The sequence below is a fragment of the Xenopus laevis genome, chromosome 9_10S, assembly GCF_017654675.1.
Source record: "Xenopus laevis strain J_2021 chromosome 9_10S, Xenopus_laevis_v10.1, whole genome shotgun sequence".
Taxonomy (NCBI): Eukaryota; Metazoa; Chordata; class Amphibia; order Anura; family Pipidae; genus Xenopus; species Xenopus laevis.
Window position 1 is genome coordinate 31,244,507 of NC_054388.1, and position 16,901 is coordinate 31,261,407.

General features: G+C 40.5%; 1 protein-coding gene across 1 annotated transcript; it reads right to left on the bottom strand.

Moving 5' to 3' along the window:
• Positions 1–223: 223 nt before the first annotated feature.
• On the bottom strand, positions 224–15,826 carry LOC121398843 (protein kinase C delta type-like). The gene is made up of 9 exons (XM_041578282.1): positions 13,342–15,826; positions 8,220–8,326; positions 6,241–6,402; positions 5,907–5,998; positions 5,760–5,822; positions 4,590–4,728; positions 4,323–4,502; positions 2,638–2,757; positions 224–2,286 (listed from the first exon to the last, which is right to left on the bottom strand). Exons 1-9 carry the CDS (start codon positions 13,874–13,876, stop codon positions 2,149–2,151), a joined length of 1,536 nt encoding a protein of 511 aa, XP_041434216.1. The 5' UTR covers positions 13,877–15,826; the 3' UTR covers positions 224–2,148.
• Positions 15,827–16,901: the final 1,075 nt, after the last annotated feature.

Below are 16,901 nucleotides of genomic sequence, written 5' to 3' on the forward strand. Positions count from 1 at the left end.
CTGCAATTGTGGGTGATTTGACAAATTTTTCATAGTTTCATGAGCTTCGGCACACATTGTGCAGAATTGTACCAAAGTCTTCCTGGTGTAATTTTACAGTGTTCACTGGTGTCATTTCCGGTGTTTAGCGTGACATGTTCGCCCTATTCTTTCGGTGCAACTCAACTGCAGAAACCTCCTGGTCCGGATAGAACAACATACAACAAGTCATTGCAAGAAACAATTTACTTTTTTAAGTAATTTTATTTATTTTCCAGATTTGTAAGAAAAAGAAATCCTGTATGTGTAAGAGATTTAACAGCATACTCAAGTTATATTAAAGGTGCACTATCCCTTTGACTACTCTGGAAAAGCACTCGCATGGAGGAAGTTTACAGAATACTATCATCATCATCCTTTTTAACAATTATATTTCATGTTTAGGAATTTCTGGCCTTTGTTACAGAACTCATTTTTACAAAAATCTAAATAATGGCATACTAATATGAAATTATTTTAAAGTTCTCCCCTGCTGTTTTCCACCACCACCTTCCTCTCCTGGGTTAGTGCCATTTGATGCAGAGCTCTGCGGAGAAACGCAGGCCAAGAATCTGCTCATCCGTTGCTGCTTGTTGGGCCTGCACCAGAATACATTGCCTTGGCTCAGGTGCAGGCAGACACGACGGATTTGGGCGTGAAATACAAAATTTTGCATTTCGGCACTGAAATCCGATGTGTCTGTCTGTATCCGAGCCGTGGCAATGTATTCGGGTGCAGGCACATTGAGCAGCAGTGGAGGAGCGGATTCTTGGCCTGTCTCTGCAGAGATCTGCATCCACTGGCACAAGTCTTACCTTTCCTTTAGTCACCACCTCTAACCTCTAATCAATGTCTTTGCCCTGCAACTTCTCCATTAACCTCCACAACCTAGGTTCCCCGGGACCTGTCGTTGAAACCCTTAAGCTCTTTACTCCACACAAATTTCTTTGAACTCCTTGCCAACCCCACATGTCTTTTCACTGATATATCTCTACAGGGGCTAAATTTTTCTGATGGTGGCCATGAGTTTCATTCAGCACTCATTCATACTTACTCCTTACCTCCCTTCCTAGTTATCTAGCTACAAATAAGTTGATCCAGAGGAAGGCGAAAAACCCCTCCTGGCAACAGAAGGGGAAAAAATTCCTTCCTGACTCCAAAATGGCAATCAGACAAGTCCCTGGATCAACCTTTTACTAAGAGTATTGCTGCCAGTTAATAGATAATTATCCTAACAGCCCCATCCCTCGTCTCATCTCTCTTCCTCCCTTTCATTTACTCCTCCCTTGTCTCTTGTTACCTCTTTCCTCCCCTCTCTCATGTTCTCTCACCCATTTCCTTCCCCTCTCTCTATACTTTCCACTTGTCCCACCTCTTCACTATCCTTCTTTGTCTTCTCACCTCTCCCATCCTCATCATCTCTTCTCTCACTGCTATCAAATCCTCTCCCCTTTCTTTTCTCTTCTACTGTCCTCCGCCCCTCTTCTCTAATGTTTGTCCTCCCACCTCTTCCCTCCTTGATCATTTTGTCTTACCTATTCATTCTACTTATTGTATGCTCTTGCCTCTTCTCTACTCATTGATCTGCAGCCCTTCCCCTCTTCTCTGCTTTTCCTCACTCGTATCCAAACTCTCCTCCCTCTATTCACCCCTCTACACAGTCTTCCCTTATCTCTTCCTTGCCATCTCTCTCATCTCACCCACCCTCTCCTTCTATCTCCCCTCTTCTCTTTCTTCTCCACTCTTCTTTTCTATTCTCTGCTGTCTTCTTTCTAGTCTATTCTATTCTCTCCTTTTTTTCTCTGCTTCTCTTCTTTTCTGCCCTCTTTTTCCTCATCGTTATTCTTTCTTCTCCTGGACCATGTTTACTCCCTAACTTCTCTATCCTCTTTCTCACCTTTCCTCCTCTTCCTCCTTTTTCTTCTCTTTTCTCATTCTCCTCTTCTTTCATCTTCTCTTTTCTTTCTTGTCCTCTTCTTCTCTTCTCCACTTCTTTCTTTGGACTGTGTGGACTCTTTCCCTATCTCCTCTACTCACCTCTCTTCTTTCACCTCTTCTTTTTTTCTCCTTTAAATTTTTAAAATCTTAAGTGGCAAACGAAATGCTGGAACTAGAACTGGGACAGGTGGTTTAGTCCTTTTGCCAAATGGCGTTAAGGAAGGAAAAACCTTCAATTGTTATTTGCTCCTTTGAGGTGGGGCCGGGGATCAAGACATCCAAAGTTGACATAGCCTTTCCATGAATTTTCCTTAAATGTTCCTCTGATGGCTACAAAAATATACAAACAATTTCACTCATTAATAATTTCCACATTTATTTTTAAGATATACTTTACAGTATATAAACCCGAAAACATAGATATCAAGTTACTGAGTCTATATAGAAATAGTTAAAATATGGGAATGGGGCTGCTACTTGCTTGCCTTTGCTAATACACTACATATGTAACAAATGACCACACATCATGTCATATGCCAGTGACAGTAAATGATTGGATCTGAACATGTGTGGTCAGCTTTCTGCTCTATTTGAATTCAATTGAATATTATATATTTTCTCTTTTTGGCACATTCATACAGGACAATATTTCCATCTCAGTCCTGCACTTATTCATATTACCTGGAAAGGTGGTGGTATCCGTTGTTGTTCAAGTTCCAGCCAATTAATAGATGAATAAAATCGATGGTGTCTGATATTTCCATGCACACCCAGGCGATCATAAGGTTGTTTATTCAGGAGCTAAAGAAGAAATTAGCAATTATTTGAATAATACAGATGTTAGCCCACATAAATAACCAGTGAAGCTGCAACCAATGGTCATATAAGCCTTTCAGGCTTTTCAATCACATTAATCAATACTACCATAACACTGATAGCAAGAATATATTTGCTGTGTATTTAATATATGAATCTTTATCATAGCAATCAATATTTTATTTTATTGAGCACTATCAGAAAATTATCTGGTAAAAAACATAGGCTTTGACTGTCTGATATCAAATGCAATTAATGTAACTGCACATCCTAGAATTTAAGTATGCTGATATATATGTGCTATGATAAGTTCTTTAAGCCAAGGCAAATTCTGTGGAGGGTGCCAAAGTGTTATGAGCCACCCAGTAAATATAATCATTTATCTTAGACACTGGGCTGGTGGTTCTTTTTGTAGAAAAGAGTATGGCTTAGGGTACTATCTTTTAAACACCAAGCTGCCATCTCTGGTGGTCTTGCTATGATCTTCTACCCTGCCTAGGACAGCCCACATGTTTAGAGTCAAAATCTGAACTTTAGAAAATGTATAAATTAAAGTTCAGATTCTTATTTTATTGCACATGTGTGCTGCTCATGACAGTGTAGAGGATCTCTGGGACACTGGAAGACATAAATTAAATAAAATTAAAGTTCAGATTCTTATTTTATTGCACATGTGCGCTCACCGGGATACCAGGAAAACTCCCGGTGGGACAAGGTGTCAGTGGGCCCTCCTGCTTCTAAACATTTGGCTTATTTCATGTCCATTCCCTATTTCTATGAGAATAAAGAGGCTAAATAGATGGAAGAATAGGTTATAGTATGTAAAGAAAAGACACTAGGAGAATAGGTTGAGTGAGGAAAGGAAGAAAATAATACTTTGAGTGGGCCCTTGGTCTAAAGGTTTTTGAGTGGGCCCCTGGTCTAAGGGTTTTTGTGGGCCCCTGGCACAGTGCACTGCTCATGACAGTGTAGAGGATCTCTGGGACACTGGAAGACATAGAGGTGTGGTGCTCAAAGCATAGTACTCCAGGTCTGTGCACTTCACTTCAGAGAACAGGAATGCTGGGGTTCTAAGGTAAGTGGTTATATTCACTGGGGGTGTCTAATACATTGGAACCCTTCCCCATCCAGTGATTTTGACTTGACTTGTACTTTAAATTGAATATTTTTTTAATCTCTTTAAGTGGATTAAAAAGGGGCTTCTCTTTCCAGTTCTGATTGTATGACATACATGAATAATCTGTTTTGCGGTATTGGATATCTACAGAAAATCAGATGTCCGTGTCCTCTAAAGTATGATTTTTTTTTCACAAACTATGTCTGCGAGTAGAGTGGTAGCATTCATTTCAATAAAGGATTATAAACTGTTTGACAAGTTTTTGGCATGTGCATGGTTTACTTCATTTTAATGTGAGTGAATTGGGATTATATTATAGTATTTACCTGAATTTTTGACACTAGCATTTTGATTCATGTGAAGTGTTATACAAACATTTTGTTTGGTTACTGCTTATTATGTTGTAACTCATCTATACCCTGGTCATACCTACCTTTTTCAAAAGGTCTTTCAGATCTTCAGGCAGCCATTCAGGGATGTTGGGCTCCTCATAGATGATCAAATCATAATCATTTGCACCATAAAATGGGAACATATTGGAAGCCATCCTGCAAGTGGTGATCCCGAATGACCACCAGTCCACAGCCGTGTTGTAGTCCGCTCCGCACAAGATCTTGAACAGAAATTTATTTTTTTTAGTATTTTTTTAATACTCACCTCTATTCTGATTTTGTAAATATAATGGAGTTGCATTTCTTACCTCTGGGGCCATATATCGCAGTGTTCCTGCCCAGCCATTGATGGTTACGTCACCAAAAACATTCTGCACTGCCAAACCGAAGTCTGAGATCTTTATATGACCCTTTTCATCCAGCAAGATGTTCTCTGGTTTCAGGTCGCTGTTGTTGAGATAAGGAAATATTTATTTATGTGTTAGGAGACATAAAAGTTGTCTTTCAAAAAAAGAAGGTGTTGAATAAGATAGACTTGAGTTAAACATGTTAAGGTAGCAAGAAGAAAGAAGACAAGATGCACGTACAGAGTTATTGCGATAAACATACAACATACTAAGGGCCTAGCTACTGCTGGTTTACCAGGGAATAGAGGGCTATAGAGTTTGTAGGGTGTTTTATAGTGATACTAGTACCTATCATTTTCTGGGGTCTATCGTTCAGAACACATGAGCCCAGAGAAAGTTGATCTTATAGTGAAAAACAGTAAAACACCCCTATTTGTTCATCAAAGTTCCCCCAGGAATAAGCAAATAAAACATTGAGAATATGGCCTGGGGTGCCAGCTAGCAATTATATCTTTTGACGTGGTTTTGTGATGGCAGGCAGACATCTAATTTTTGGCTACTTTAAGACTAGTTTCCAGTTTAACCTGTGCATGGCAACAGTATATCCTATTTTACTTATTTTATACACATTTTTGGTCTTACTTTAACCAGTTCTCTCAGTGGCGAACAATGCCGTTCCTGCAGTTACATATAGAAATGGTGCATATTGTTGCTTTTTGTAGGGTCAAATTATCCCATGTTTTAGCAGCACCGTGTCTGCATTGAACAGCAACATTCACCCTGAAATACCTTTGGGAAAAGATCTCTAATGTATTCTAAACTACATTTCAGTCTGCAGTAAGTTTTCATAATCCATGTGGCAGCAGTGATATAATAGTTTTTTTCTAAAAAATTCTTATCTTTTAATTTCTGCTGACACAGGTTACACTATTCTTTACACAGACTATTCATTGTTTACATCCATCCCTGCCATAGAAAATCTTACATAGGGTAGCAAAAGTAAGGTACATCTGGTTTACTTACAATAATTGTACAGAATGATTTTAATAACTATAATAAAAATAATGACATAATATAATCAGAAAATGTCATATAAACTAAAAATATGTGAGATAGGAGAGTTCTACCTACCGATGAACAATTCCCCTGTCATGAAGAAATTCCAGGCCGCATGCTATCTCAGCAGAGTAGAACCTTTTAATAGAAGAAAATATTGACAATGAATGTCAGGTCAAGTTGAGAAAACATGAGTTGCATTAGGTTTGGGTTAAAACTCACTCTACAGAGGGCCTTGGCAGGTAGCCGGATTCATCTATCAGATCTTCCAGGTTTCCCCCACTCAGGTATTCCAGGACGAGGAAGGCGCGATGCTGGTTTTGCAGAAAAAGGAAAATAACAATTAGAAATAAAGCACAAAATGGAATAATACAATGTAGAGCAGTCCAAGAACACTGTAACAGTGGAGATCTGAACCCTATTCTATATTTATATCCCATCAGAATTGGGAAGGCACCCTATGGCCTGTTTCTATTTGCAACAGACTAGCTGCAGTAAAGTTTAATTGTCTGCACTTAGGGTATAACAAACCACAAATAAACAAACTAGTTTATACCTCTGATTGGAAAGCAGCCAAGCCATGGCATAGGAAAGGACTGTCCTTGGCAATCTTGAAAATTTCGGATTCTGTAAGGATGATGTCATAATCCTCCTCTGATTTCTCCTGGATCTTTATGGCGAGATGTTTCTTGCTGCCACGTAATGTCGCCAACACAGTCTGAGAAAGGGACCAAGAAGAGATGAAATATCAGAGTTTATCATATATGTACAGTAACTTTCCATAAATCCTTCATTAATAATTCAAGGGGATGTCCACCAAAAAAAAGCTTTTTGCATAATGAATGAAAATGTAAATCTAAGCAACTTCCATTGCATAATTAGAAATCCTATCCGGAATACTAATAATTCAGTACCGCACTGCTCATTTAACACAAAGGTTCACATACGCCTAAACCACCCCTAGCCAGTAATGTAACTTGCTCTGGTCTCTGAAAAGCCCCAAGGTGGAGAGGGCCCGGGTTGAATCTCACCTCCCCGCTCCCCCCGTAGCTACATCACTGCCCCTAGCCCAGCTGCCCTTATCCTCTCCCAAAACTATGACCAGGCTAATGTTATCAGAGTAAAGACAGCTGGTGTCATTTAGACTGGGCTAGTGTTAGCATGATCCTTCCATAGGCTGGAGTAAGGTTTATATTTGCCATCCAGCCTATGCAAATGTCAACTGTCCCTGCTCAGTATGACCACAGGGAGCTGCTCTCTCTCTCTCTCTCTCTGAACAGCACTGTGTGAGAGCAGCATTTATGAACTTTTGTAAAAATGAATGGCAGGATGCTGCATTATTAATAATATTGACAAATTCCTTATAGGAATCTGTTATTATCACTTTAAACATATTCAGTGATTTTACAATTATTTGTGATTGGTGGCAGTATTTGCCCCTTTCTGGTCCATATAGTCACTCTTGCTTCTTACTCTAATAATACAGCAGAAGTCAGTTCATCTCTGGGTCTATTAACAAGTTACTTTGTTTTAGGAGCCAGAACCAATTCTAAATAACTGCAATTATTGGAAATATTTAATTAGTGTGCATGTTGGGCCCTCCAATGTTATTTATTACGGGGGTGCCTACACACAGTAGTTAGGCTACTGTTCAGGAAATCTTTTATTTTACCAAGGCCCTGAGGCCTAAATCAGTGTTCTCCAACACTAGGAAAGGATTGTGGTTCTCTCTTTAAGTGGTGCTGCCTCCACTTGATACACTGCATACAGGAGAGGTGGGACATGAGCTGCACATAGGCATCTACTAGCAAGATCCTAGCTTGTATGTCCCAAATTACAAACAAGAGCAGAAGGATTATGGCAGGCATAATAATGGCATATGGCAGTACTGCTTTCTGTGCTGAATTGGAATCACATTTAATCAGTAACAACAGGAATATAATGAGGTTACAGTGACAGAATGGTGACCTTAGCATATACAGATACAGAGAACCAACAGCATATAAAAGGGTGACAGTTACACTAACAAATAAGAGTTCAGTGATCCACAACAGATAAAGGTACCAGTGGTAAAACTATAGAGGAATCAGAACCTGGGGGGTGGCCCGGGGAACAGGGGGCCTGGACTGCTGGGTCAGCTTCATTTACAGCTTTCAAGTTATTTTTAAACTTGCCCGGTGAGAGCACGTGTCGAGGGAGAGGCTTGAGAGCAGGAGCAACATTGCATGCCAAAATATAGCAATACAATGGCTACAGTTATGGGTTTGATACACAGTTGCATATTGTATATACCCTCCCTATGACTAAATAGAGCAGCCCTTGCAACTCAGTCTGTCCCAGCGCTGCAGAGTTAAGCTCTATGCACCCCCAAAAAAGATGAAAATTCTGGGGATGCTTTGCCACCTATTCTCTACTTTTGCAACATTTTAATTGGAAATGTTATGTTCAGAACTCAGCAGAAACCTATTATAAAATAGTCCCCAATTCATTTCTATTTTATATCAAATAGAACCAGAAGTTCCCATCATTACTCACAGTGGCAAAGGCTCCTTCCCCGAGCTTTCCGTAGAACTCGTAGTTGTTAATATCCAAAGGGTTAATCTTTGCAGCATCAGCCTGAGTCGTCTCCAAGCCACTTCCTCCTAGTGGAATAAAGAAATTGTATTCACAAGGGTTACATTGGATTTATTAAACATCATATCATGTTATACTGCTATAAGGATGTGTCATGAAACCACATTATGTTCATGGCAACGGGGCATATTAATTATAGTACATCTCATAAAGGGCAGTCAGAATGTTCTTCCCACTGGCAGCTGCTTCCCATTAACTTATATGAGAAATATACTGCCTAGAACTAGTGCTAGTGGCTGGTGTGTGGATCTCTGAGGGTCGTCCAACTCCAGGGTCGTTAAGTTTTAAAATGCTGTATTTTTAGCAACTATTAAAGTGGTTGTTGACCTTGGAGTTGGCATTTAGTACAATTTGGGGAGTGATATTCTGAGACAATTTGAAATTGGTTTTCATTTTTTATTATTTGTGGTATTTTAGTTATTCAGCTTTTTATTCAGCAGCTCTCCAGTTTACAGTTTCAGCAGTCTGGCTTCTAAGGTCCAAATTACCCTAGCAACCAGGCAATGATTTGAATTATAAACTGGAATATGAGAGGGTCTGAATATAAAGTGTGGTTGCTACGGAAAAGTGGACCCTAGTAACTAGATAGCTGCTAAAATTTCGAGCAAGAGCAAAAGAAAAACTGATTTTTAAAAAATGCATTTATCTTAGCATATCACTATCTGTATCATACTAAAAGTTTGAACTACCCATTTAAAACATCCTGCCCAGAGCTGGAAGAATTGGTGTCCATGGCAATACTACTTGGTCAAGCCCAACCATTGCAATCAACCCCCCCCCCAAGCAATTAGCCCACACTCAGTGCAACTACACCTCCCACTGCCACCCCTCAGTCAGTGTGCTGACTCCCTATGCCTGCTGATCAGTCCCCTACCCACTGTTCACTCAACATTAAAGGGGTGGTTCACCTCTAAGGTAACTTTTTGTATGTTATAGAATGGCCAATTCTAAGCAATTTTTCAATTGGTTTTCATTAGTTTTTTTAATTATTTGCCCTTTTCTCCTGATTCTTTGCAGCTTTCAAATGGGCATCGCTGTCCCCTTCTAAAAAGCAAATGCTCTGTAAGGCTACAAATATATTGTTATTGCTAATTTTGCTTTGATTGATTTTAGAATTATTTTAAAGAAGCCTTCACTGCTTAATTTGACCTTTGATAGCAGCAATTATGAATTGGGTTGATATTTAAAAGCAGCATTTCATTCTCCAGATCTCTTTTACTCTAAGGCACTGGGGATTTGCAATTTTTTAGATAGCTCTCTCACACAGAATAGTTAATATTTGAGACCACAGTCCTTAGCGTCCTGCCTTTCTCCTCTTGTGGTGTCCCAGGGTCTAAAAAGCTTCATTTAGGAGATTTTGGGACAACTCCAGCTCTATTCTATTTTCAATCTTTCTATTTCATGAATTGCTGGCTATTTTATCATTCCTTTTGATAACTTTGAAACACACATAATTTATATTGCACCATAATTAACTGATAGCTCAACTCATAAATCAATTGGTTGGATTATAGGTAATCACTTTAACTAATGAATTTGTGAGTTTAATTGGTGACTGACATAAGTACTTAAACAGTTTTAATTAATTTGTAACTTAATTGATATCTACTGTATATTGAAAAATCAATTGATTGAGTGTTACTTAATCACATACAATTGCATGGTATAAGAAGCACTAAGCACTTTCACTAATTAATACACTTTAATGGTAGCAATTGTTTTAAATTAATTTGGATTAAATAAATTATTCGGATAGTGTGGGGTAACTAATTTTTTGGTGGATAAATTGTTGATTAGTAACGACACCTCTATACAATCTGATTCAACCTTAGTGATAACTATAGAAACTACAAGAACAATCACTGTTTTTGAATTTTTATTACTCATCTTTCTATTCAGGCCCACTCCTATTCATATTCCAGTCTTTTCTTCAAATCAATGCATGGTTGCTAGGGTCATTTGGACCCTAGCTACCAGATTGCTTACAATGCAAATTGAAGAGCTGCTGAACAAAAAGCTAAGTAACTCAAAAACCTTAAATAATAAAATATGAAAACCAATTGCAAATTGTTTCAGAATCTTACTCTCTATATCATACTAAAAGTTATACCAAAGATGAACAACCCCTTTAAAGTTCTCTTCTCACCCCCTCCACTTGCACCACCCAAAAGTTGTACCAAGGGCACATGTCACTTTGGCCTACCCCTAGTTTCACCCTAATCCTGCTTAAAATGTAATGCAGTGAGGTCAGTAGCCGGCAGGGGTGTCCACAAATAGGGGCAAGGTGGGCACTTCTCCCCAAAGAGTTTCAGAGCTGAAGTAAAGGTGTTTCAAGCCTGCTGACTGTACACACTGCTGATTATATCTCAGTGTAAAGTTGCACACAGATTGGATAGACTAAAGGGATTCACCCTGCATTCTATCCAATCACTGTCTAGCTGTAGTGGGACTTATACTGAGCCTGAACAATATGTCTGCCTAGAAAAGTATGTGGGAATGACTTGAGCCAATATATGTGCATGCCTCAGTATGTCTGAATCTGTCTGTGTGCCTGCACAAGTATTAGTCTGAAGGTGTTCATCAGCTAGAGTGTGCGTCTATGTACTTGTCTGAGTATGAATCTTACTGTGCACCTGTCTGAGTATATGTCTGAGTGTGTGCACCTTCCTGAGTGAGTGTGTGCACCTGCCTGAGTATGAGTTGTTAGGGTATATCAGCGCTGTACAATGTAACAGAGTAGAAAAATTCACACAGGAAGGACAAGCATTATATTAAATGCATTAAATAAGTATAAATATACAGAGATCAAGTGTCATGTGGTAAAATACACAGTAGGAAGATCCCTGCCCTGTAGAGCTTACAATCTAAGTGCATTGAGATATACAGTTTGTGTGTGAATATGGGGCCAGTACATCTGTATATAACTCACATAAGACATCACATCTGGGGATCTAATCCTTGTTTAACAGAGACTTACACTAATGCTCACACTTTACTACAAAACAGCAAATATCTACATTTAATTAAACAAATTACAAGACATATTTCCACTCTGAAAAGTTTAAAGGGGTTGTTCATTTTGAATCAACATTTAGTATGATGTAGAGAGTGGTATTCTGAGACAATTTGCAATTGGTTTTCATTTGTTATGATTTGCAGTTTTTTAAGTTTTTCAGCAGCTTTCTAGTTTGCTCTTTTAGCAATCAGGTTGCTAGGGTCTAAATTACCCATGCAACCATGCATTGATTTAAATAAGAGACTGGAATATGAATAGGAGAGGCCTGAATTAAAAGATGAGTAATAACACATAGCAATAACAATACATTTGTAGCTTTACAGAGCATTTGTTTTTAGATCAAATGGGTCAGTGGCCCATTTGAAAGCTGAAAATGTCAGAAGAAAAAGGCAATTACTTAAAACTACAAAAACTATAAAAAATAAATAATGGAGACCAATTGAAAAGTTGCTTAGAATAAGCCATTCTATTGCATATGAAAAGTTAACCCCTTTAAACCAATAAGGTACCTGATATAGAAACAGCTATTATATTTTATGCAGATATTTGTGACCAGACCCACCTGTTCTACCAACAGAAACACTGACCATATGCCATATGCCCTGATTTTATGTTATTCCTGCATATTTTCTCTTAGCTACCCCTATATTCAGACACAAATGGTTCCTTCCAACTGAAAATTCAGCTTCTCCTGAATCAGACAAAAGTAGAAACATAATATGAAAGTGGTGTCACTGGGCACAGGGTCGCCCCATGGACCCAGCCAAAGGCAATTTCCATCAGCCCTTTCATATATGCACTAAAGGTCTATATGCGCCTATTCCATTCAGCACTGTCTACATCTAACTGCTGTAAAAGTGACCCCTTGAGGTCAGGTTCTCTGGGGGCCCTATGAAGCTCTGTCTGACACTATCTGTCCAATAAGCCATAGCAACCAACCAGAAATTACCTTGGACAACATTGTATTGTAATATAGAGTTTCCCAGTCTGTTGAGCTGTATCACTGCACACAAGGGAACTGATTAAGTACCATTACCTACAGCAAACCAGACACATCTTTGCTTTCAAACATGTTGGTAGGGAGGATGTAGCAGGGAGATTAAACAAATTGCTGATTGGCTATTAGCAACTGCAGTGGTGCAATATAGCACAGCTTCAAGGGCTCATTTCCTAACAAATGTGCTAAGGTGAAAATGTGCAGTTGTCTAAAGCTAATATGCTACCAGTTAAAAAATATTAAATGTTTGATTTTTTTTTTGTTATGGGCAACTGTGTTTAGCCCCCATCTATGCCCCAAAAAAGCAGTAAGGTGAAACAAAAATGAATACTTTACCAACCCCTCTACTTTTAGAAGCAAATAGTGAAATATGAATATATTTGTATCTACAAGATGTACAGAAATAGATAGCAGCTAGTTAATGCAACACAGGTTTGTGTTTAGCCCCCATCTATGCCCCAAAAAAGCAGTAAGTTGAAACAAAAAATGAATACTTTACCAACCCCTCTACTTTTAATAGCAAATAGTGAAATATGAATATATGTGTATCTAACAAGATGTACAGAGATAGATAGCAGCTAGTTAATGTAACACAGGTCTGTATACAAAAGCAGTGTATAACCAACCGACATATCTAACTGCCTTGCCAGATGAAAGGATGACAACCCTTATGTCTGAGCAAGACAAAAATCAAATCTTTACCAAAAGAGATAGTGCCAGTGTTTTGGGGCAAACTATATGGGCCATTCCCTGTCATATAGAAGTTTTTTTGTATCTAACAAGATGTACAGAAATAGATAGCAGCTAGTTAATGCAACACAGGTCTGTATACAAAAGCAGTGTACAACCAACCGACAAATCTAACTGCCATTCCAGATGAAAGGATGAGACCCCTTGTGTCTCAGCAAGAAAAAAATCAAATCTTTACCAAAAGAGATAGTGCCAGTGTTTTTGGGGCAAACTATATTGGCCATCCCTGTCATATAGAAGTTTTTTTTGTAGCTATTTACCTGCTGCAGTCTCCTTCTTGGTCCTCTTTCCAGTCTTCTTTTGATGCTTTTTAGGGCATCTTCTCCTCTTCTTCTTTATTCCTCCTTGATCCTCTTCTGCCTCCATCCTTCTCTTCCCCTCCTTCAAGGGACCGGATCCAAATTCATCCTCCATGAACTCCTTCTTCTCCTTTTTAGATCGTCTCTTTTTCTTCTTTCTTCCTCCTTGATCCTCTTCTGTCTCCATCCGTCTTATCACCTCCTCCGAGGGACCGGATACATATTCTTTCACAATGAACTCCTTCTCTTTTTTAGATCTTCTTTTCTCCCTTCGTCTTCCTTGATCCTCTTCTGCCTCCATCCTTCTCTTCACCTCGTCCGAGGCACCAGATCCATATTCTTCCTCCGTGAACTCCTTCTTCTCCTTTTTGGATCTTCTCCTTTTCTCCCTTCTTCCTCCTTGATCCTCTTTCACCTCCATCCTTCTCTTCACCCCCTGCAAGGGACCAGATCCAAATTCTTCATCGATAATCATTTTTTTCTCCTTTTTCTCCATTCTCTCGCTGAGCAACACCTCCTCGCTCTCTCCTCAGCAAACGCCTCACACCAACAGTCACTTTCCAACGGTTCACAGCTCTTGCCCTGTGGCAGGTGCCACTTGGTGACATCACCATCTTAGGCACGTGCTGTAAAAACCGTTGCATCGCAGACTCGGGTACCTGTCTCAAGACTTAAAGGGACAGTAACAAATGCAAAGTTTCTGTATTAAGACTTATTTGTACATTCAGCAAATTGTCCTTTCAAACAAAAAGTTATGTCATTATTTACAGAATATGCTATTATTAACTTTCTTATTAAATATTTTTAATAGTTGGTATGTAATTCAAGCTTCTACATTTCAGTATATTTGCCCTATGTACAGAGTAGCCCTGTACTTAGGTTTGCCACCTGTTCCATTTTGACTAGAACAGTTTGTTTGTGAAGATTGTTTGACTTATTTCTACAGATATACTGAACAGTTTGGTCTTTCTTAGGGGAGTTCGGGTCACAACTGTCGGTTTTGAGCCCTGTGAAATCCACACCAACCATTACAGCAGTAAACTCCGGGATTTTTCAAGAACAGCTCACTCCATAATTATAGGTATAAAACATCAATCTTTATTTCCATATCCAATTTACAAGAGACCGCGTTTGAAATCAACAATTATCTGGCCAATAGCCACCTCTAATATTAAAACCCTGCCCCAAGAAGCACAAACATGCCCCCAAAGGCCATAACCCTACCCCCGTGGCACTAATCTGCCGTCAATATCATCATGCTGCCCCATTGTTTGGTTTTTACAGACGTCAAAGGTGGCAACCCATACCTGTACAAAACAAAATAATCCCCAGAAACAATACAAATATACCACACTGAACTCCCACAGCAGCATTCCCCAGTGCGCTGCCCTCTGAATAGATGCTGAATAGATGCTGCTTTTCCCCAGCATTTTTGTTTATAAGATTATAAGGAAGGCTCGGGAAGGCAATAAGCTACCACTCCCTAAACCAAAACCGATGAGTTTCCAGAGGAATGACACAACTTTTATCATCCTTCTGGTCTATGATGATCCATGGAACTGAGACCCTGTATTTACGCTGCCACGTGTAGTAGGTGTTATAAAATCAGAACTGCAGCTTTAATCTGTCCCGGGCTATTATTATACATGGAATTTTTCTTTAGGAAAATGTCTTTAATTATTCAGCCCCTTCAGCTGCATCCGCAGTAAAGTTGCGGTCCACCCATGCGGTCCACAGACTCCTCTACTGCCAATACTTCCTCTCCCCCCCCAACTACGATTGCATTGCTACAACTCCCGGAAGCAGCTGTAACGCCGCACCAATCACTCCATAGTCCGGCCTGTCACATGATGTCGTGACGTTGATGCTTCTTAGGGATAGGCGCTAGACCCTTCGCTACGTATTATCCTACCGCCCACAATTTGGTCGCGTAGCTTTGACGTCATTGCCTCCGCAAAGCATCTCCGTTCCGGATCTAACGCGATCTGTAAGGCGACTAGAGTGTAGTCAGGTACGATAGAACTTAGGTTTGTGTAATTTTTAATTTGTATTGTTCTCAAAATGTCTTATTCGTCTACTGATGGTCGGGACGGTAACAACGTGGTTTTATTGGGTTTGGTAGTTTGGTTAGTACCGCCGGTTCTTAGCGGCAGAGCGCACATTCTGTTCCATAATAACCTTTATCACCTCAACTACTTGTGTTGCACCAGAGCAGCAACCTATAGCTGTTAGCTTTGCTACATTAAATAGAATAAAGAAAGGGAGCCTCTGATTGGTTGGTGGGTTACGGCACTTATAGTAATGAGCTGTTGTATAATGTTGTCAATTCTAATAATGCTACTGTGTCACATTGTGGTGGAACATGGACACAAGCACAGAAGCAGTAAATAAAAGCATTTTGCCAAAAGGGCCCCTAATCAGCATTGATTGTTCAGAGGCCCTGCATGGGGTGTCAGGGGCCCTACATTGATGATTCAGGGGCCCTTCCTTGGGGATCAGGGCCCCTTCCTTGGGGGATTAGGGGCCCTTCCTTGTGGGATCAGGGGCCCTTCATTGGGGGACCAGGGGCCCTTCCTTGGGGGTCCAGGGGCCCTTCCTTGGGGGCATCAGGGGCCCTTCCTTGGGGGCATCAGGGGCCCTTCCTTGGGGGGGGCATCAGGGGCCCTTCCTTGGGGGGGGCATCAGGGGCCCTTCCTTGGGGGGGCATCAGGGGCCCTTCCTTGGGGGGGGCATCAGGGGCCCTTCCTTGGGGGGGGCATCAGGGGCCCTTCCTTGGGGGGGGCATCAGGGGCCCTTCCTTGGGGGGGGCATCAGGGGCCCTGCATTGATGGTTCTGGGGCCCTTCCTTGGGGGGGGATTCAGGGGTCCTTCCTTGGGGGACTTAAGGGGCCCGCATTGCGTACGCACAGAACACAACCAATGTAAATTTCGAGGCAAAATTTGTTTAGTGCAGCGTGGCCGGGCCCCCCTCAAGGCTCAAAATCCTCCGGGGGCCCGGGAGGACTGTCCCCCTGTGACCCCCTGATGGCGGCCCTGTCTGGAGGCATGCCTGTTGTGAAAAAATGTGGCTCTGTCTGCCTAGACCCAGACCTGGACTGGTCAGTTTAATCAGCAGGCACAAGAACTGCTTATACTGTGACCATCAGACTGGCAATTTTTGTATTCTGGCAAATGCTATTTGGGGCTGAGGCTGCTATAGGATGTTTTTTTTTAATGTCAGAGCCTATTTTAAATCCCAGTCTGGGCAAATTTACTAAAGGGAGAAGTGGCTGTCTTTGCCAGAAATCCATTCTGCAGGGACATTGCCAATTTACTAGCAAAAAAGTTAAACAGTAACCAAGTTTAACTCCCCTTTCGCCAGGTGAAATTTTTGCTTAGGCAAACGTTCGTTACTCCGCAAATTCGCTAAAGTGCAAATTTTCCATAACGTTACCCCTTTTGCCAGAGTCTGCTTCTGGCGAACTGATGAGATGAAGCTACATCCTCCTCAATCTTAGGTCAGAGACATCATATCCTGTATG

What these genes read in the sequence shown, in the direction of transcription:
- LOC121398843 (XM_041578282.1), bottom strand. Translation starts at nt 13,876, where the DNA reads ATGGAGAAAAAGGAGAAAAAAATGATTATCGATGAAGAATTTGGATCT. An exon ending in CAAGAAGGAGACTGCAGCAG is followed by an intron (nt 8,327 to 13,341) that starts GTAAATAGCTAC and finishes TTATTCCACTAG; the next exon opens with GAGGAAGTGGCTTGGAGACG. An exon ending in CTGCCAAGGCCCTCTGTAGA is followed by an intron (nt 5,823 to 5,906) that starts GTGAGTTTTAAC and finishes TTCTATTAAAAG; the next exon opens with GTTCTACTCTGCTGAGATAG.